The following is a 21,895-nucleotide window of genomic DNA, read 5'->3' as shown; positions in this document are numbered from 1 at the left end:
ATTATCCTCAGGTAAGTTAATTAAGGGCAAAACTGTCTTATTCATGCCTCCCTATCCCACAACACTACAGCACAGAACCTGGCTCAGGGGTGTCTGATCAATCTATGCTCATGGATGTGGTAGGCGGAAGAGTCCCTCGGGGAGAAGGATGCACTCCCTGATGTTTCCGACCGAGGTGCTGATAACAGATGACCACAAAAGACCATGCCTCCAGCGGGGAGGGGGAAGGCCAGAGGCTGGGGAAATGGCTAAGTCATAGCATGCCCCCCACGTGAGCCACTGCTTGCAGCAAAGAACAGACCAGGCCAGCAGCCCAGGGAAGAGACAATGGTGAACTGGTCTACAAACTGAGTGGTCAGGAATCACGCATGCCCCCTGTTCACCCGTGTGGACTGAGTGCCTGGCACAGAACAGGTGCTCAATAAGTGTGTGTCCCTGAGCATCCGTCACTGGGGAGTGTGACGGCGGCACCACAGGATCCAGACCTGCAGCCAGTAGGCACACAACACCCGGGCTGGCAGTGGGGGAGGGAGGCCTCTGAGCGGCTGCCTGGGGTTCCCTCGTGAACTGGGTGGAGCGCATTGCTGACGAGCTGTGCTTGCACCAGTGAGAGACAGGAAGCAGGCTGCTGAACCCGACGGCTTTGTTTCGCAGCATCGGTGGGGCCAGCAGCTGAAGGAAACACACTCTGCCCGCGGTCCCTCCCACCCAGCCTCATACCAGACCAGGAACCATGAGGCTTGGAGGAGAAGTGGCCCTCCCTCTGTCCCTGGTGCCCCCAAGGGGCTATCTGTAGGCCTCACGTAGGACAACCCTCTTCCCCTCAGCCCCAGCCTACTCCCCGTGGTCTCCCACATCAAACTTACCATTCCTTCTGGTACTCTGAATATGATGTAAGTACTATTCACTAGTAGAATGAGCTGAAATTCCTCCCTCACCCTCTAATTCAAACTGCTGTGGGGGGTCCATGCCTGATCTCTTTCTCCCCTAATCTCCCTGCTACCATTTTTTTCCAATCTCTGTCAAATTTTGCTGACATGAATAAAGGAAACAATGTTGTAGATAATAAAAAGAAGTCTTTTTTATGTGACTTGGTCATGCTTTAGAATGACATAGATTTATGGGGCACCTGGGTGGCTCAGTCAGTTAAGCCTCCGACTTCAGCTCAGGTCATGATCTTACGGTTTGTGAGTTCGAGCCCCATGTCGGGCTCTGTGCTGACAGCTTAGAACCTGGAGCCCACTTCGGATTCTGTGTCTCCCTCTCTCTCTCTCTGTGCCCCTCCCTCACTCATGCTCTGTCTCTCTCTCTCTCTCTCTCTCAAGAATAAATAAACATTAAAAAAATTGTGTTTAAGTTTTTTTAGAATCAAATTGTTTTTTTAACATTTCTTATTGAGAGACAGAGACAGAGCATGGGCACAGGAGGAGCAAAGAGAGAGGGAGACACAGAATCTGAAGCAGGCTCCAGGCTCTGAGCAGTCAGCACAGAGCCCGACGCGGGGCTGAAACTCACAAACCGCAAGATCATGACCCGAGCTGAAGTAGGATGCTTAACCAACTGAGCCACCCAGGTGCCCCCTTTTTAATTTTTTTTAAAAGAATGACATAAATTTACCTTTCTAATCAAGCTTTCTTTTATATATATATATAAATTTTAAAGTTTATTTATTTGAGAGAGAGAGCGAGCTCAAGCAGGAGAGAGGCAGAGAGAAAGGGAGAGAGAATCCCAAGCAAGCTCCACAGTGTCACCGAGAAGCCCATCATGGGGCTTAAACTCACAAACCTTGAGATTGTGACCTGAGCCGAAATCAAGAGTCAGTTAACCATCTGAACCACACTGGCAGCCCTTTCTAATCAAGCTTTCTTAAAGACAGATGTTAAAGTGAACATCTGGTTGGATTAGTTCGGCTCCTTTAAGCCCCATTGCAAAGGAAGCCAATCTGCGCCATAGATTTGATCACCAAAGAAGCCAATTAAAATCTGTGTTAATTCACCACACAATACACCCATAAACCAATCCTAAACAACTGGCAAATGTCTTTGATCCCTCTGTCACAAGAGGAATCAAGCCTCAGAGACCATAATCCAGCAAAAACCTATCCCCAGTGCCCCAGGAACTACTCAGGCTGCCTAGTTGCCTCTGCGAGTATTGTCAGCACATACAGACGACATTCACATTAGTTCCACTTGGTCTAGCTGGGGAAGTAGCCTAGGAGCAGTCTTTAGGGCAAGGAAAGACCAAGTTGAGATTTTCAGTGGGCCTCAAGACTTTACTGAATTTTGTAATGAGAAGGACAAAAAGTATCCTGCAGGTGGAAGGAGCCAAAATCGTAACCCCCAGTTTGCAGGCTGGGCCTCTCAATGGCAATCCTTTCCCATGTCTGTGCTGTGCAGCATGCCAGCCACGAGCCACGTGGAGCTCCTGAGCAACAGAGGAAATGAATTTTTCATTTTTCATTTTTCACTTGTTTTTTTAATTTTTTTAAGTTCATTTATTTTGAGAGAGAGGGAAAAAAAAAAACAAAACTCCAATGGGGGAGGGGCAGAGAGAGAGAGAATCCCAAGCAGGCTCTATGCAGTCAACACCCTGGCAGTGCAGTCAGAGCTTTAACCTACTGAGCCACCCAAGCGCCCCTCATTTTTCATTTAACTTAAATTTATTTAAGTTATAATTCAATGTGACTAATTTACAAATAAATAGCCACACGGGGCTACTATATCTGACAGCACGGATCTAGAATCCAAAACGTTATAGTGCCAATAGCGATAACAAAATAGTGCCAGCATGTAAAAAGAGCTTATGATTTTCCACTCATTGTTCCGAGCGTATTGGCTGTTAAACGTGCTCCATTGCCTTGCTTTTTTACTATTTTCCAAGTCTTGTCATGAAAAGGCAAATTCATGTAAAATAATTACTACCAACTTTACCACGTATTCTGATACCATGCAGTTTCCAAATCTGTAACTACTAAAAATCTAATTACCAGCAGCCAGAGATTTTTTTTTTTTTAACCTAAAAAGGGAGTTGTTCCGCATCCTTGAAATGATCAAGAGCCAGTGATTTAAAGTATTAGCAGAATGGCAGGTGGAAGAAAAGAAAATAAAGGTCTTCACCTTCAAGCTCCCCCGCTCATTCCCATGCTCCAGGAGAGCAGAGGCTCACTTCCGCTGTGTACCCCAGGAGCAAGGACGTGAGGAGCAGAGTGGAATTACAGAGAACCTCCTTCCTGTCTTCTGCCGTTGGAGTGGAAGGACCATCCACTCGGCTCTGCCTGCTGGGCCTTCCTGTGCCCACCTAAGCCCCGGCCTAAGTTTCCAGAGGCTGTGGATGTGCGAGCGAGCGTGCACGGGTACAGGGGCGGGAGGGTGTGCAGTTTCACTCACCTGAGCACATCTCCCCCTTATAGCGGACGCAGGAGAAGTCATCACACTCGCAGTACTTGCCCGTGATCTTGCCAAAGTCACTGCTGTGGCAGACGCACTGGCCACACAGGCACTCGCCCCGCTGGCTGCAGGCGGGCTGGCCCTCCCGGGGGCTGCACTCTTCCTGCTGCGAGGGGCGGTAGTCCTCTTCGGAGCACTCGCACTGGGACCCCAGCCACCCGGGCCCGCAGCGGCACACCCCACACTCAAAGGTCCCGTTGCCATTGTTGCAGCGGTGGCTGTAAGGCTCAGCATGGGCCTGGCACGCACAGTCACAGTCGAAGGTGACCTGAACGGTGAGGCTGTCTTTGAAGCCTACAGGCTTGATGGTGAAGGACTTCTCCCTCTCCTGCGGGCAGCCTCGCACCTTGGCCTCAATGCTGAAGCTCACCTGGGTGGAAAGGAAGACCGCATTCAAACACAGGCGCACCCTGTTATCACTCCAGCCCTGGAGGGAAAGAAGCCCCGCCCTGCCCCACCCTGCCCTGCCCGGGGAATATCCAAACTGGGTGTCTCATCCCCCAGCAACCTGGAGTTCCTCAGCCTCCAAATGACCAAGGTCTGCAAAGCAAAAAGAAAAGCCTGTTGTCCAGTTATATCTGGTTGGGTGCACACACATAATTTACAGTCAGGAGAGAGGTTGGTTTTTTTTTTTTTTAATATATATTTATTTTTTGGGAGACTGCAAGTGGGGGAAGGGCAGAGAGAAGGACAGAGGATCTGAAGCAGGCTCTGCGCTGACAGACTGACAGCAGTGAGCCTGAGGTGGGGCTCAAACTCATGAACTACAAGATTATGACCTGAGCTGAAGTTGGATGCTCAACCAACCGAGCCACCCAGGTGCCCCTGGATGTGTGTATATGTGTGTGTGTGTGTGTGTGTGTGTATGTGTGTGTGTGTGTTTTAATTCCACCTGTGAAATAAGCCAGCTCAAGCAGAACAGAACCTGTGATCTTATAAAAATTCTTCTCTGGCCAACGAAGCGAGCTGGACTGATTATACACAAGGTCAGTCAGCCAGACACACAAAGCACTATATGGCACCACACGATGCCACACAGTGACCAAAGGCTCAGGATCTACTGTTTAATTTCCATATAGTACATCATCACTCGTGCAGTCAAACACCTTTCCGGCCAATATTTCTTAGACAGGATATGTGCACATGTTCTAGAATATAGATAGGTGTACGGACAGATGGATGGACCTAGATATAGAGATGACAGAGATACAGATGATAGAGATACAGATGATACCGGTGATAGAGATATAGCTATCCCCCTTTCGCTTCCCTCCTCTTCACCAACCCCTCCCCCCATCAGCAGAAGCAGAAGAGAACCAGTAAGGAAAGAAAGCCATAGAGGCCACAGAGGGACCTGAGGGGCAAAATGAACATTTGCGTTCTGGAAGTCTATGACAGTGGGTATTTGGTATTTTTGCCTGTTCCATTTGCTGTTGAATCTCCAGCAGCGAATGATGCCTGGCACAAAGTTGGCGCTCAGCAACTATCTGTATATGTGACTGCCATTTCACATTGTAGAGGAAAGACCGTAGGGGAGGCTGGAGACTGGGCCAAAGGTCAGAAATATTTTCATTTGCAATCAACTGTGCGTAAACAGAGGTAAGCTAAACGCAAGTTTTTTAAAAATCTCCCCGTAGCGGAGAAGTTTAGACAACAGGAGTCTCAGAGGAAAAGGTTGGCAGTTCCATTATATCCAACTTGTAATGACCTTCGGGAAGAAGGTGCAGGGGATGAACGGAAGGGGTGCCCACAGACGCTCAGGGGCACAGGCCAGGGTCAGAGCTGAAGCTTCAGCCCCTGCCCAGCCCAGCCCACCTCACCGTGTCTCCAATCTTGAGTCCGACACAAGACTTGAGGCCAGGGATGACCTCGTTGTTGAGACAGGTGGCGTTGAAGGATAGAGACAGCTCCTCGGGGAGGTCCCGCACTTCCAGCTCTACTTTAGAGCGGATTTTCTGAGCAGAAAGGGGGCAAAAGAAGGTTAAGGAGATGAGCCGAGAGGAAGTAGATAGGAACCAATTCCACCCCAAGTAAAATATCAGGTGGCCATGGACTCACCGCGGCAGTGCTGGGTGCTGGGGTTTGCTTAGAAGCTGCCAGAGGAGAGCATCCTTAGGAGCCTATTTCTTACAATATTTCCTGCCCAAGGCCTGCTCCTCTCTCTCTCTCTGTCCCCCCTGGTGTCTAGTTGAATCTGGGTAAAATCTAAACCAGCCACACCCTCCTGCAAGCCTCAGAGACATGCAAAAAGGGAGGGCTAGCACTGGTCACCTTGGATAGTAGCTTTTTTTACCTAATTTTTAACCAACCTCATCTTCCCCTTGGCTCAGCTCCCTCTTCTCTCTATTGTTGGAGCCCTATCCCTCACCCTGTCCTTCCTCATCACCATCCCCAACCTCTCTTTCCTTTCCACCTTCTCTAAGCTCTTCCACCCACTGCTCCTGACACTCCCTGGCATTTCTTTCTGAGCCATTTCCCTCTCAGAAGGCTGCATTTCTCCCAGTGCTGGCCATCAGCCAGCCTCTAGAAGAATAAGAGGAAGGCAGTGAAGGCTGCATAGTGAACTCACATCCAGGACTCTAAAGTCTGCGTTCCCTCCTGGGGAATGCCAAGTGAGGTGGATTCTTAGCAGACCCAACCCCAGTGCGAGACACTTACCCCATAAGCATCAACAATGAGCTGAAGGACGTTGCTGGAATTGGCAGACAGAACCCCCACTGTCGTCCCTGGGATGAGCTCGCTATAGTTCTAGAAGGTAAGACAGAGAGATGTGCAAGGCTGACTAAATGAAGAGGGTGATCTCAAAAGCCCTCCCCAAATCAGGATGAGGGTCTTGAAACGAAGATTGAGGGAAGGATGGGATATTTTACTTGTCACTTCCAGGAACAAATATAGCAGTTTTGCAGCCCTGAGAAAAATTATAAAGAACTTCTCACACCCCTCTCCCCCAATAAATTACTCCCCTCCAGCACCACAAACACCAACACACCCATCCCGTGAGGTTCAAGGTTGGAGGAGAGAGACCATAAAAAGGAACCATTTGCCCCTGGGAATAGGCTGGAGGAGGGGCTTTCCTGGTTGGGAAGCACGGCCCGTGCTAGTGTGCCTGGGTTCCCAGAGACAGCTCCACCCAATACAGACCCCACTCCCGAAATCCCTGAAGGCACAGTCACCTGGTAGAGACTGACTACATTTTCCGTTACAGCAAAGATCAAATTGATGTTTTTCTGGGATAGCTTCTCGGTCATCAGCCCCAGAGAGGGATAATCCTGTAAAATGGGAGGATGTGGAAGTCAGTTAAGAATTCACCTGAATCCTACACCTTAGAACTTGGCTGATTTGGGCTGTGGCCCAGACGGTGGTGGTGCTTAAACCTTTTCATGCCATGATCAATGTGAGGCAATGGACTAAGTGGCAACACAAACCCAGTTGTGAACTCCAGGGACAGATGAAGAGGCAAAGGCTGGTCAAAGCCAAGCATCTCAGGGCACCTGGCTGGCTCAGTTGGTTGAGTGTCCGACTCTTGATTTTGGCTTAGGTCATGATCTTACAGTTCATGAGACTAATCCCCGCATCAGGCTCTGCACTGACAGCGTGGAGCCTACTTGGGATTCTCGCTCCCTCCCTCCCTCTCTGCCCCTCCCTGCACACTGCGTGTGCTCTCTCTTTCTCTCAAAATAAATAAATAAACATTAAAGAGAACCCAGGTGGCTCAGTTGGTTGACGGGGTCATGATCTCACGGTTTGTGAGTTCAAGGCCCTCATCAGGCTTGCTGCTGTCTGCACAGAGCCCACTTCTGATCCTCTGTCTCCGTCTTTCTGCCCCTACCCCACACATGCATGCGCACGTGCGCGCTCTCTCTCTCTCTCTCTCTCAAAAATAAATAAAACATTTAAAATAAATAAGCATAGGGGTGCCTGGGTGGCTCAGTCGGTTGAGTGTCCGACTTCGGCTCAGGTCATGATCTCACGGTCCGTGAGTTTGAGCCCCGCGTCGGGCTCTGTGCTGACAGCTCAGAGCCTGGAGCCTGCTTCCGATTCTGTCTCTCTCTCTCTCTGCTCCTCCCCCGCTCACACTGTCTCTCTCTCCTTCAAAAATAAATAAACATTAAAAAAAATTTTTTTAAATAAAATAAATAAGCATAGAAAGGAAGAAAGGAAACCAAGCATCTTTCTTCCTACTGGACTTTGATGCATTCATACCAGTTAGTTGTCAGGCCTCGTTTTTTCCCCCCCTACTAATTCGCTTAACAAACATTGAATGATACACACATTACAGTCTCTGCTGCCAAGGAGTTCAGAGTCTAGTGCCAAAGCCAGGTACATACGACACAAAGCGAAGTGCAGAGAGGGGCATCGCAAGGGAATGTTGGGGCTCCTAGGAGAGAGGGGCGGGTGACGAGCGGGAAGGAAGGAGGGAGCTGCAAGGCAGAACTCCGAGTCTCCCTACCCACTGCTCTCCATCCAGCATGTGTCAAGCCCCATTTTGAAGCTTCTTCTTGTTTTGCAACTACTGACAAACACCTCAGCCTGGCGTGCGTAATCCTCCCCAACGTGGTCTCAGCCTTCTGGTCCACACGGCATACACCTCTCTCCCTCTTCCACTGACCACTGAGCTGTCCCCCCCCCCCCCCTCCCCGCCATGGACTGGCCTTCTTTCTGGTAACCCTCCTCCTTCCTTAGGACCCAGCTCAGGTCCCACCTTCTCTGGGAGTCCTTCATTGACTATCCCAGTTCATGATGAGCTTTCCCCCTTTGAATACCTAAAGCCCTTATTGAGCGTGCTACCCCACTGCACACTAATCAATCATGCATCTTGTATTATTGGTAGCACGTCTCCTCAACTAAACCAAAAAGGGTAGGACCTTACGTAGTCCCTTCATCCCCCTCAGCCCCTGGTAAGGTGCCTTGCATACATTAGGTGTCAATGATTACTGACTCACCCAGTGCCCAGTCCTGCCCACTTGGACATGGCTGACACCAAAGAACCCAAGCCACAATGGGGATGCTGGTGAACTGCAAACATGTCCCTGGGATCCTAGACCTTGCAGAGAACTCATGAGATCATCCAGTTTGGGGGAGGGGGTGGGGGCGGGGCGGGGAACTCCCGCCTTTACACAGGTGTACCGTTAAGCCACCTAGACAAGGAGGGGCTATACTGTCTTTAAGAGACGTAGAGTTCACACCTCCCCCAAGATACCCAGATATCAGTATTCTGAGGGTCTTACATTTCTTCCTGGCTTACAGCCACTTAACTCCTCTCCTGTTACTTGACCTACTAAGGCCATAGAAAACAACTTAGAAGAAGTCGTCTTCTGTATCAGCTACATCATCCTTTCACCTTCTTCCTTTTTGTCCCTTTAACCTTTCCTCACAGGAACAGATCGCCATTCTTCAGATGATCTTTGTCTCTTTTTCCTCTGTCTTCTTCCAATAATCACAAGTGAGCCCGGTATTCCAAGAAGAGGCTAATCTGTGCACAGTAGACAGGAAGGCCCGCTTCCCAGCTGGACCTGCAAAAGTCCTTTGGGTCCATTCTGGATGCCATGCTGCTGCCGCTGCTGTTGCTTCTGCTGCTGGAGGCAGGGGAGGTGGTGGCGACAACGCCACAGCCAGGACCACTTATAATGGCTGTGCAGGCCGTACCGGGGGTGAGGGTGTCCAGTTGGTATGGGGGGCAGCGGGAGGACAGGCTGAAACAAGCCTTGCACCCTGCCCAGGGGAAGTGCCGCCATTTCCACATTCACACAAAGACTCTGCCTGGGTTAGGGCAGCCTTGGCCAGAGTGAATTGGGACCATAGGTGGTACCAAGAATCTCACCATGGTAGTGGAGGCAGAGTAATGGTTGTCACTGCCAACGTGGCACTGCCCATCATTGGGCTGGACAATGCCTGCCAGCCTTCCATCCAGCGCAATATGGGTCTTGGCATCAGTGGTAAACACCAGCAAGTGGGAGGCATCATTCCTCCAGCCAATCTTCTCCTGTTAAAAAAAAAAAAAAGCAAAAGAAAGAAAGCAACTTAAGCCACATCATTGGTAGAAAACAAAGATTCAAGGACTTCCACGCGTGAAGGGCTGAACAAGTCGTCTCGAAGAGGGGCCTCAGTCCCAGTCCTCAGAACACAAGCCAGAGCTTTTCCAAGTTGAAGGTTTCTGTCTCTTAGGAAAAGAGTCTCAGCTGATTAGTTCAGGCAGCTGAAAGACACCTACTTCAACTCCAAACATAACTTTTCCAGTGATAATCACAGGGCCCATCTAGAAAGCCACCAGCAAGTACGAGCTGGGCTGGGCTAGAGAAATCCCAACTGAACACCTGCCCGCTTTGCTAAGGTTCAGCTAATCCAGCCTTGACTCTGACACCCTTCTAGAAAAGGTGGGAAGATGCTCTTCCCAGAAAACATCTGGGATCACTGAGGTTCAGAAAAACGTCTGCTCTGGCCAGGGAACGATCCAAACAAAGGCTGCATAACAGGAGAAATGTACTGCTCATACTATACAAAACTCTTTGTTCCTCTCTCTTATTTCACACAGAAACCCCCACAGTTGGACCACCTTCTTCCCCATTTTAATCTACGCCAACCACACCCGCCACTCCCTGCCGTCCAAACTCACATCACAGACTGTAGCCTGCATGATGGCATCAAAGCCACCCTCTGGGGCATCTCGGTTCCGCGACACACTCTGCTTCTTCACTTCCTCATTGAAGCGGGTCACCTGGTCAGTTAGTGTCAGCACATGTTTGTAGCCAAACATAGGCAAGCAGGTGTTCTTCATACTGGTGGAGGGAGGGAGATAATTGAAGCAGAAACCCTAACTGGAAAAGGCTGCATGAGGAGTAAGAGGGAGAAAGGGGGAGACAAGCATGGGTAGCACAAGGCCCAGGCCGATTCCATACAACCGCCGCTACCCAGACTGTTCAGACTCCAAACCCCTCTAATGACCCAAGTCATCATGGTGGCTTTGCCTCCAGCTGGCCTCCAAGATAAGATAGTGAGCTGTGGAACCAGTCTGCCTGGGTTCAAGTCCCAGCTCCTCCACTTACTAGCCATGAGACTGTCATATGATAGGCCAAAATGAGAGGGTCAAAATGATAGGTCATATCTCCTAAGAGTTATTGTGAGGCTTCCATGAGTTGACTCATGGAAAGCGCTTATATCAGAGTGAGGCTCCAGTTGTCACCATCACCTTGGACTTAACACCTCTCCAAGGTAACACTGACAAAACAATAAAGCAAAAGCTCATCAACAACTTCATATCCGTGAACCACCAACAAATTGATAGATCTGCACCAGACTAACCCAACCAACAGTTTAACTGATGGCTGACATCTTTACTGGGGAACTTAACAACCCAGACAGAAAGTCAAAAGGGTACCTCGTATAACTCTGAAAACGAAAAGGTAAATTCATCCATTGTCTGGCTCAGTAACCATCCTTTGAAATGATTACACTCCATGGATGTTCAGAGTCTTTACCAATTAAATAAGCCATTCAGTTATAAGCCAAAGTGTCAACAGAAACACACATATCAATTTTCAGACTATTAGAGAGTTCAGTAAATATCATTTCCACTCTTTTTATATTCCTCCAGGACTTAATCCCCCTTGCATTTTAACTCTGTAGTACTCATAACCTTGATGATGAGGAGACAATGGAATCAATCCTTCGAAAATTATAATTCCTCTATTTATTCATCCATAAATTTCTCTCTACTTTTTATCTCCTTTCCCTCTCGTTTTCTCTTGTCTCCTACTTCTTTGTAACAAGACCAAGAAGCTGATGAGTTTTCTTTCTGGAAATTCTCCACCCTTTCTTTTTTTTTTTTTAATTTTTTTTTAATGTTTTATTTTTGAGAGAGAGAGACAGACAGACAGAGTGCAAGCCGGGGAGGGGCAGAGAGAGAGGGAGACACAGAATCCATAGCAGGCTTCAGGCCCTGAGCTGTCAGCACAGAGCCCAACGCAGGGCTCGAACCCACGAACTGTGAGATCATGACCTGAGCCAAAGTCGGACACTCAACCGACTGAGCCACCCAGGCGCCCTAATTCTCCACCCTTTCTAAATGCCCATCTGTCTAATCCTCTTCCCAAGAGTCACAAAGATTTTGGCAGTTGCTACACTCCAAACAGCCTTGGATTCTACTGCCACAATGCTCCAGATCAACAGGCCAGCTCACTTGCCAGACAGGAAGACCAAGGTAGAAAAGAGACAGGATTTGGCCAGACGGCAGCCAACGAATCTACCCCAGAGCTAGAAACTGGCAACAGGACTTGCACCTGCCTGAGACAAAGGCAAGTGATGCTGCCCTGGCTTCTCGAAGAGGGACTTACTCATAGCAGGGGTTTTTGAGGGCCTCTGGAGGGGAGATGTACATGTATGGTGACACAGGCTTGTCCACAAAAGCCCCAAAGCCAATCCGCAAGTTACTGGTGAGCTTGCGCATCTGGGAGGCCAGCTTGGTGCCCAGGTTCTGGATGCTCCACAGATCATCCTTCATGGAGTAAGACAGGTCCATCAAGTAGTAGATGTCCACAGGGTAATCCTCCACCTGCCGGACTCGGACGGAGAAAATCTTCGAATCATCTGGAAGGCAAGAGGATGTTTGTTTTTCTCCTTTTCCCCCTCCGAGACTTAATAAGTGGATTGGACACAGTTGGGATTGAGTAACTTCTTGATCAAACCAGACTGGAAAGCCCTGGTCCTTTCTCTTCTCCCCCTAATTCTATTCCTCTTACAATTCTTGATCCTTTTATTTTATTTATTTATTTATTTATTTATTTATTTATTTATTTATTTATTTATTTAGAGAATGAGCAGGGGAGGGGCAGAGGGAGAGAGAAAGAGAGAGAGAGCGAGCGAGAGAGAGAGAGACCCAAGCAGGCTCCATGTTTCACGCTGAGCCAGACACGGGGCTTGATCCCACAACCGTGAGATCATGAGCTGTGCCAAAATCAAGAGTGGGATCCTTAACCAACTGAGCCACCCAGGCACCCCAATCCTCTTATTTTAACCTCTTTTTTTTTTTCCACCTAAAATTCTCCACCCTTTCTAAATGCCCATCTGTCTAACCCTCTAGGTCCCAAGGGTCACAGAGGTTCTGGCAGTCACAACACTTTCAACTCTGTAAAAGGCACAAACTATGTCCCACCCTCCTCCGAACCCCCTAGCACCTAACACATGCCTTGCATGAAGAGGGTACTTGGTAAAATTCTTCCTGATGTAATTGGAGAGTCTAAGTCAATGCTTCAAAAAGCCTGTCTCAGCCTAATCCTTGTCCCCCGAAAGTCTCCTGCCCCTATTTTATCTGCTGCCATGCCTTTGCCCTAATCTTACCTGGAAAGGGGGCTTACAATTACAGATTACTTTCTCATTTTGTATCTCATCGGAGCCTCAACACAAAGCTGTAAGTTAGGTAAAACAAGCATTGGGAAAAGAAGAAATAAACATTGTTTCCAGTTCCTACTATCTTAGAAGAGTTAAGTAACTTGCACGAGGTCAGATAACTAATATATGGGGCAGTCAAGATTCAAACTCAGATCTTTCTGATTTGAAGTCCCAATACCTTTCATTTTCTTCTGTTCTCCTGCCCATACCACCCCCAACATCCTTCTCTTCCCACGCCATTTCCATCGTGAGCTACATCCCCAAGGTTCAGGCCTCCACCTTGTACCCTGTGCCCATCTGTCCGGGATCTCTCCCCAGAAAGAGCCCCATCCCTACCTGGCCGGAGCCGGAGCGCAATCCTCTGGGGGCTGACTTGAGTAATCTGGGAGCTGTCTCCAGAGCCCTTGTCGCTGAGGGGCCTGGCCTCTAAGATGCGGGCCTCACTGACGGGGAACTCGATGGACTCCAACGCACAGTTATCCTTCAGCAGATTCTCTTTCAGGTTACAGCGGGGCGAGCCCAGAGGGAGGGCCTGTAAGACAAGAGCCCAAGGTGAGGCCCTGTGGTCAGAGCCATGTGGCTCTCTGCGTCCTGCAGGCTTTGCCAACTCCCAACAGCCTAGAGTTTACCCAGCACTCCGGAGCTAAACCAGCATAAATGAACTGAGGTGGTCTCTCCTAAGATAGCCCATTGTACAGAAGGGGGAAACTGAGGTACCGGAAATGCTGGGCGAGCGCCTGTTCATGGATTGGTAGCTAGGAAGAGGGCCAGTACAGTAGGATGCCTGTTAGACCAGCAGTTTTCAAACAGAAATGCAACCCGCACGTGAGTCCCAGAAATCAATGTAGAGGATCTCAACCATCAATGTATTAAATAAAGTACAGAGCACAGGAGTAGACTAGCAGAGACTCTTCAGCACTGCCTCTTACTATCTGGCTCCGAGGGCAAGTCACGGAAGCTCTCCATGCCTCGATTCCTCAGCTGTCATGTGAAGATAATAATAGCCTCCCACACAGGGATGTTATGCAGGACTAAATAAGACAATGCACATGAAACACAGAGTATAGTGCCTGTCTGAGGATAAGTGCTCAATAAAAGGTAGCTATTGTTATGAGATGCTCTATAAATAGTTCCTGGATAAGTCGGTTATAAATAAACTCCACAAGCTGGGGCAAATCCCATGATGCCAGGCACTGACCAGAGCCTCCCCTATCACTTTAAGTTTCCTCCCTTACCCTGGACACAGGGCATTGAGCGCCCTTCCAAAAACCCTGGCGTATATCCCACGGCCCTCGGAAGCTCTGTGTGTGTCTACACTGGAGTACTGAGTGGGGGGCATGCTGCACTGGAAAGAAATCAGGAAACAGGCTCAATCCTAGGTCTACCACTAATGAGCACATGACCCCAGAGAAGTCATTTCACGCCTTTGAGCCTCAGTTTCCTCACCTGTGGGACGAGGGGGTCAGGTGACATGGTGTTTTCAGTTCCTTCCTGCCCTGACGTCCAGCACATTTAGCCAGCACTGTGTGGGCACAGATCCAGGAGGGCTCCTTGCCAGGTTGGGAGAACTGGCCGGAAAGCCGGAAAGCCCTTCCCTGGACCTATTTCACAATATTTAGGCCTTCAGGCCCTCAATCCTCACCCCCATCCCTACCCACTCCCTCTCACAACCATTTCCAGAAGTCAGCTGAACAGCCCGCACCAATATCCCAGAAAAACTGGTGTTAACATTTACTGAGAACTCACCGCATATCCCGCACAGCGACACGCACTTTATGTGGACACAGCTCTGGTTACAGTTCCCTCGTGCTGGAACTGTTGTTATTTTATAAGTGAAAAACCTGAGGCCCGGAGGCTTCACAAATGAGGAACCCGATCTTGCAGGAAAGACATCTAAGGCTTGGAGAAGTTAAGTAACTTGCCCAAAGTTACAGAGCTAAGAATGGCAGAAGAGAGGTCTAACTAGATTATCTGACTGTAATTATCCTCTTAAAGTGATAGTTTGTATTAAATTCTGTATAGTGAGGAACAAGGCAGAGAAACAGGAGTGTGGAAGTGACAGTCCTGGGAAGAGTCACACCTGAGAATGCCCAGGTAGGGAACAGCATGCAGGATGGGGATGTGGCTGGTGTGGGAAGCATAGATAATGTTCTGCCTCCTTAACCCCTGCAGGTGACTAGTAGCCATATTGCCAAGGGAGGGATGTGGCCACAAGGAACCATCCATACTCAAAAAATCAGGACTCTGTAGCCTAAAACTCCTCCTGATGCTTGAAGTCTCTCTCCCTCTCATGCCCAGCCCTTGCCTGATAGACTGAAAGTCTTCCCCATGTGGAGGGAAACATGAAACCAATAGTGCTATAGACTGAATGTCTGTATCCCCCCCAGAACTCACATGTTAAACCCTAACCCCCAAGGTATTAGGAGGTTGGGCCTTGAGAGGTGATTAGGTCTTGAGGTGGAGCCCTCATGATGGGAGTAGTGCCCTTAAAAAAAGGCCCCATGGGGCACGTGGGTGGCTCTGTCAGTTAAGCATCTGACTTCGGCTCAGGTCCTGACCTCACGGTTCATGAGTTTGAGCCCGGTGTCGGGCTCTGTGCTGACAGCTCAGAGCCTAGAGCCTGCTTCAGATTATGTGTCTCCCTCTCTCTGTGCCCCACACACACTCTCTCTCTCTCCAAAAATAAATAAAACATTAAAAAAAATTTTTTTTAAGAAAAAGGGTCCCAGAGAGCTCCCTGGCCCCTTCTGCCATGTCATAGCAAAAAGACAGCCACTATGACACAAAATTTGCTGGTACCTTGATCTTGGACTTCTCAGCCTCCAGAATTATGGGAAATAAATGTTTGTTCTCAAGCCATCCAGCCTGTGGTATTTTAAGTTTATTTATTTATTTTGAGAGAGAAAGAAAGAGTTAGCATGGGGGGGGGAGGAGCAGAGAGAGAGAAAGAGAGAGAGAGAACCCTGATGCAGGGCTCGATCTCACAAACCGTGAGATCATGACCTGAGCCAAAACCAAGGGACGCTTAACCGACTGAGCCACCCAGGCCCCCCTATGGTATTTTTGTTATAGCTGCCTGAATAGACTAAGAGAAATGGAATGAGGACCATCCTGGCCTAGGCAAAAAGTGGAAAAAGCTTCTGGAAGTTGGCAGCTTCCTTCTTTCCCTCTCAGCTTCATGAGTATGAGGTGATTAAATGACATCAGCAGTGGGAAACAGTGCAAAGGACTTAACCTTCTTGGCCCAAAAGATTCCAACGGGGACATCACAGATCCTCCAAATCTCTGGGATAGATGAAAATGTCCTCTCCGCTCCCAGCCCTGGCCAAGGACAGATGGCGGAGTGAACTTATGGGCACTTGGAGTTTTTGTGCCCAATCTTCTCTGGCTGCCCCTGCACATCTCTCCCAACCCCTCTCCCCCAGGAAACATCCTCCTGCTCACAGTGCTCCCTACCTTATCTCTGAGCCCAGCTACCCGCAAAGCCCCAGGGAGAAAACCTTCCAAAAAAGGCAATGACTGGAGAGACCAAGATGCATGGAGGAGCTGACCCTTTCCAGTACTAAGACATTTGCCAAAGGAGAGAGCAAAGGGGAGACCAGGGAACTGAAGGAGAGCAGCAAGGCCTTCGTGGGTCTTTAAGCTGCACCCTTGAAGGCGGGGTTTCTTGACTGCCCATTTCCCAATATGACAGTGCTTATTACGAGAAGGTTTGAAGTACTAAGCCCTGCTGATAGTCCTTATGGTTTGTTATGAATTTCCTTAGAAATAGAAACACTGACAAACAAAAACTGTCTCCCTCCCTCCTTCTGCGGTCACTGACATCAGAGGTCAGGAACATAACAGGCGGGCCCTTCAGCCACGCTCTCCCAGAGAGCCTCCTGTCCCGGGAGGATACCAAGGTGGTGACCTCAACACACTTGGGCAACATTCCCTTTCTTAATAACGCAGATTAGGAAGGTAGAAGGAATGTCTCTAGGTTACTCAGAGAAAAAAACTGAAAGGAGGGAGGACGAAGGTTAAAGTTCCAGTTCCTGGTGAAACCGGATGTGACACAAAAAGGGCAGAAATAACCAAGACCCAGGGGAAGATCCTGAGCACAGGGGTGGGAGGTTCCAGCCCACATGCTGTGTGAGCTGAATCCCCTCCCTCTCCTGGGAGACTGATGCATGCTATTAGTCCTATTCTTCATTCATCCTGATTTGGAAACTGGGAAAGTACAGCATGAATAACTCTCATTATCCTACCTCTCTCACAGGCTTGGTCAGGGGATAAAATAAGACTGTGAGCACGAAATGCTTTCAAAATATGAGAAATCTCAATAGAAGTCAAATATACTCAAATTCTTTTGATATGATATAAACCAATAAATGCAAATAGAAGGTGACTGTTTGGGGGGCACCTGGGCGGCTCAGTTGGCTAGGCATCCAACCCTTGGCTTTGGCTCAGATCATGATCTCACAGTTTCATGAGTTCAAGCCCCACATCAGGCTCTGCGTTGGCAGAGCGGAGCTTGCTTGGGATTTTCTTGCTCCCTACCCCTCCCCTACGCACAATGTCTCTCTCACTCTCTTTCTCTCTCTCAAATAAAGTTAAAAAAAAAAAAAAAGAGGGTGACTCTTTTCTACCAAATGCCTCCAACCCAAATAAATTAACATTGTTTTCTTGATTGACATCCAGTGAGGACAAGAAATCGCTTGACCATACAGTGACAAAAGTGTGGAAGGGACAGAAAGAAGGAGAGGAAAAGAAAAGCACTTTAGTTTATGGTTATTGGTATCCATACCCCATTGTTTATGGGAAGGGGAACACTTTCAATATTATACCTTTATTTTTACAATAACACATTTAGCAAAACTCTCAAGATGAACATTTACCCTCCATATTAAAAGAAAAATAGAAACAAAAAGCAGCAGAGAAGTGAGAACAAAATTATAATGCAACTGAAAAAGAATCCAATAGTAGCCTCAAACCTTTCCCCGATAGATGCAGAGAAGAAAATAAATCACCTCTACTGGAGTCTTCTACTTAGCTAAACCCAAACCCATTCCTCTTCTTTCATCCTCGGTTGTCAGGCTGAGTGTCAGCTGGTCCACCTTCTGATGCAAACTCAGAACTACAGAAGAATTTCTAGTACCTCCCCTCTACTTAGAGTTGCCAAATATAGCAAATATTTGGGACATACTTACATTAAAAATTATTTGTTATTTAATTCTAATTTTACTGGGTGTCTTGAATTTTAGCTGGCTGCCTTAACTCCACCTCCACCGACCATGACCCCAGTGATCAGCCCCTTTGATCAGGAGTATTTGCCAAACTTGCTACTATTAAGAACCCATGCTGGTGCAAAAGGTCCAGGATCCATCCGGGGAACCTTTATATTTAAAAAGCACCCCAGGTGGTTCTTACAACGAGGCAAGTTTGGAAGGTTCTAGATTCCAACATGGCGCCACGGAGGCCGAGACCATGAGTTGAATCTCTGGGGGAGCTTGGCCTCTTTGTTACATTCACATCCCAGAGACAGTACACCGCCCCCACCCGTATCAGTATCCAATCCTCCAGGAACACACCCTCTGCAGATGGACCCAAAACTGCACTCATCCACTTTGGCTATGTTTTCCTATTACCCGGCCAAACACTTGCGATACACACCCAGAGCTGCTGTCCTCTAGGACCAAGGGAAAGCTGAGCCCAACCAGTTGTTTTTCCAGGCACTGCCAACCCTGCCTGCAATGGCTAAGGTAAGGGAGGCAGAGGCAGAGGGCCCTCTAGGGTCAATTATTCAACAAGTCACATACAAAATGGCCCAGATGGTTCACTTCTGGGTTTTTAAGCCGCAGCCAAGACACTTTCAGCAGTTAAACTTGGCCTGTGTAGGGGAAGCCTCGGGCAAAAAAAAAAAAAAAAAAAAAAACAACCACCACCAGCAGTCGTGTTCAGGTTACAGGCTGGGATTCCCACCCCCCACTCCTCCCTGGCTGACACACTTTGCCTCATACTGGGCTCCTCCGCTATCTCTCCTCCCCTCCTCCCCCTTTCTCAGAGATAGTTGTAGTCATTCTCTAACCCCTTGGCCTCCCCCACTTTCCTGTTTATATTCCATTCTCCCAGAGAATATCTTATTGGACCTTCTACTTCTACTCATTAGTTTTCTTTGGTCCTTGATACACTCATTTCCTCTCTGACTCACCCCATCCCCCCCCACCACCACCACCATTCCTAGGCAGGTCCTACCTTATGCTTTGATCCTACCCTCACCTTCCCGCTCCCCCCATCCTCCCCTGGTCTGCCCCAGGAGGCAAAATTCACCACGGTCATCCATAAATATTCTGCACTTGCATTTCCAAAATCTGGTCACATGACCTACGGGCTTTGTCCGGTTCGGCCTCAACATACCTCAGCTACAGGGCATGTCCTTATGCAGAGCAAAAGGGGTGATGACACTCCAAGAATATGTTTTCTTTTTCCCCAGATGCCTCTTGGCCACAGTTGCCTGCATTTTCTCTCACTTTGGGTTGAAAAGGAGGGAAAGGGGATGGGAGCATCCTTTGAGCGACACTAGGGCTTCTCCCCTGGCTACCCATCTGCTCCAGCCAGCTTCAGGCCATCCAATCCAAGAAGGAGGCATCCGCCCCATCCAGCTCTCCCTTCTTCTGGGATGCAGTTGCAGAATTCCAACCTCCTTACAAGAGCGGGTGAGTGATATTATGATGGCAACCAAGGGAAGGAGGATATGGCAAAGGACAAGGGAGGAGGCCCCATCACACTGGAGCAGCCAGCTCAGCCCAGAGGGGTGGAGAACCTATGGGGGTGGGGGGAGGGGGGATGGATTCACCCGCCCCCTCCCCACCTCTCCCTCCCAGCCCCAGGGAATGTTTCGTTTGCTAAATGAAGTCAATGTGGCCCAGATGTTGGGCAGCTGCCTCTGGAAGCAGTTCCTGTGCTGAACTGTACAGAGGCAAAGTAGTGTGTTGGGCTGGCCCCCACAGCTCTGGCAGTCCTCCTGTCTAAGGATAAACACAGCCTCCCAGCTCCCACTCTCTCTCCCCACACCCCCACCAGCCTGCCAGGGAGGTTGCCTTTTTAGGAAACTCAGCACATCAGGAAGAGAAGCAAAGGGAGGAGGAGGCTGGGTTAGAGCAGTCAGAAAACTGCAGAGGGCAGAGAGGTGCTGTGGTGACAGAGAGGGCGCCTCAGGTAGTGGGGAAGCAGCCAGGCCAGGAGTTCAGGTAAACACCTGCGGGGGGCCAGGCCAATGACTCAGTCTCGGTCTGTAATCACTGGAATCCCTCCAGCCACACTCACCCCCCAGCTCTCACCAGCTCCAAATTCCCGTCCCAGCCACAAACATAGCCATTCCCTCAGACACACTCATTCCCTAGGGCCCCAGACACAACAAACCCTCTGCCTAGACACAGCTAACCCTTTCCTGTCACCCTTGTATCCTCACCAAATGGGCCCAGCGCCTTCCCTCATTGACACCTAAGCGAGGGAAGGAAGGAGGAAAATAAGAGAGAGAGGAGCAGGTAAAGCTGCGCGGGGTCCAGACATCACAGAGGAAAAGGGAAGAGAAAAGATCTTCTGACTGAACGTCCCCCACCGCTGTCACGTTAAGTGTAAGATTCTTCTTTTACCGGTCTTTTAAAAACTCTAGGATGTTTTTATGCCAGCATCCCCTCTATACCAATAACCCTCTGCTGCCTCTCTTTTTGATACCCTGCTTTCCCGGGGTGCTCCACCCCAACAAAAAAGCAATCAAAGTGTGGCAAAGGGAGACAATGGCTACAGTGACGCCAGGAGCCTGACCACATTGGCTCGTGCTGGGGGCCACACCGCAGAGTCTGGACGGCGTTCCCGGCAACAACCCCATGACAGCTCACGTTGACATCTACCAATTTAAGGCTTCCTTCTAGTTCTGCTCAGAAGGGACACGGGGCTTGTGTATTTAGCAGGGAGGAGATAACCCTATGGGTCCATTCCTGCACAAAAGCAGCGAAGCCTGGGTTAAGAAGGAAGGTCAGATGTCCTCTCCTTACCTCATCTGAGCACCAGGCACACGCAGGACTCACAGCTAGACACTCCTGGCAGGAGTGGATGCCTCGTGTGGTACAGATGTTGGACACTGCAAAGGAGACAAAGGCGTTAGCAACAGACTTGGCCTGACAGGGTAACTGGCCTGTCCCATCCTTCCCAACTTCCCCAAATGCTCAGATGTATAGCTCTCAGATGCACACAGCAGGTCTGACCATACCATAGACATTCACCAAACACAGGCTGTTTGGTAAGGAGGAAAGAGAAAGAGAAAGGTCAGGAGAAACTCATCGCCACCCTCACTGATGAGGCCCCAGTGATGACAAGCTTTGGAGCAAGATGGACCCACAGTGTCAGATCACAACAGATGGAAAGGCTTTCATTAACAACTGGTTTGACATCCACATTGTGCACAGGAAAATCTGAGGCCCAGAGCAATGCAGTGTGCCCTCTCTCCAATTATTCGTGTGACGGATTCACAGCCACTACGTGGGGATCCCAGGCCCTGGGGCACTAACATTAACACACACCCTAAATATGGTGGGGGGCAGTGGTGGGGGTCACTGCCAGGCAGTGTTCCACTGGCCTTCCAGGACAAAGCAAATCTTCTGAAGCCCTCTCAAGACTCCCAATACATATATCAAGGTGTCAGGGTGTAGAATGGTCCAGGGAGAATGCCAGAAATGTCAGAAAAGGCTGAGTGAGATAAGCTGGAAGAGCAGGAATTGGAGTTGGAAGGCCTGTATTTGAATTATTTTTAATTTTTAAGTTTTCATATTCAGGGGCACCTGGGTGGCTCAGTCGGCTGAGCATCTGACTTCAGCTCAGGTCGTGATCTCCCACTCCGTGGGTTCGAGCCCTGCATCAGGCTCTGTGCTGACAGCTCAGAGCCTGGAGCCTGCTTTGGATTCTGTGTCTCCCTCTCTCTCCACCCCTCCCGCGCTTGTGCTCTGTCTCTCTCACTCTCCTTCAAAATAAATAAATAAATAAACAAACAAACAAACAAACAAACATATAAAAAAAGTTTTTATGTA

General features: G+C 49.1%; 1 protein-coding gene across 1 annotated transcript in view; it reads right to left on the bottom strand.

The window, feature by feature from the left end:
- LOC112862191 (integrin beta-3) overlaps positions 1-21,895 on the bottom strand; it is a 55,371-nt gene that overhangs the window by 16,529 nt on the left and 16,947 nt on the right. The window contains exons 2-10 of the mRNA XM_086687640.1: positions 20,867-20,952; positions 13,167-13,362; positions 11,777-12,029; positions 10,060-10,222; positions 9,268-9,429; positions 6,620-6,715; positions 6,105-6,194; positions 5,267-5,401; positions 3,387-3,816 (exon numbers count right to left, since the gene is read on the bottom strand). Of these exons, the coding sequence (XP_086543766.1) occupies positions 3,387-3,816; positions 5,267-5,401; positions 6,105-6,194; positions 6,620-6,715; positions 9,268-9,429; positions 10,060-10,222; positions 11,777-12,029; positions 13,167-13,362; positions 20,867-20,952 (1,611 nt within the window). The remainder of the gene's footprint in view (positions 1-3,386; positions 3,817-5,266; positions 5,402-6,104; positions 6,195-6,619; positions 6,716-9,267; positions 9,430-10,059; positions 10,223-11,776; positions 12,030-13,166; positions 13,363-20,866; positions 20,953-21,895) is intronic.

This window comes from Puma concolor, chromosome E1, assembly GCF_028749965.1.
Source record: "Puma concolor isolate L17-30 chromosome E1, mPumCon1.1.hap2, whole genome shotgun sequence".
Taxonomy (NCBI): Eukaryota; Metazoa; Chordata; class Mammalia; order Carnivora; family Felidae; genus Puma; species Puma concolor.
This window is presented reverse-complemented; position numbering and strand designations above follow the sequence as displayed.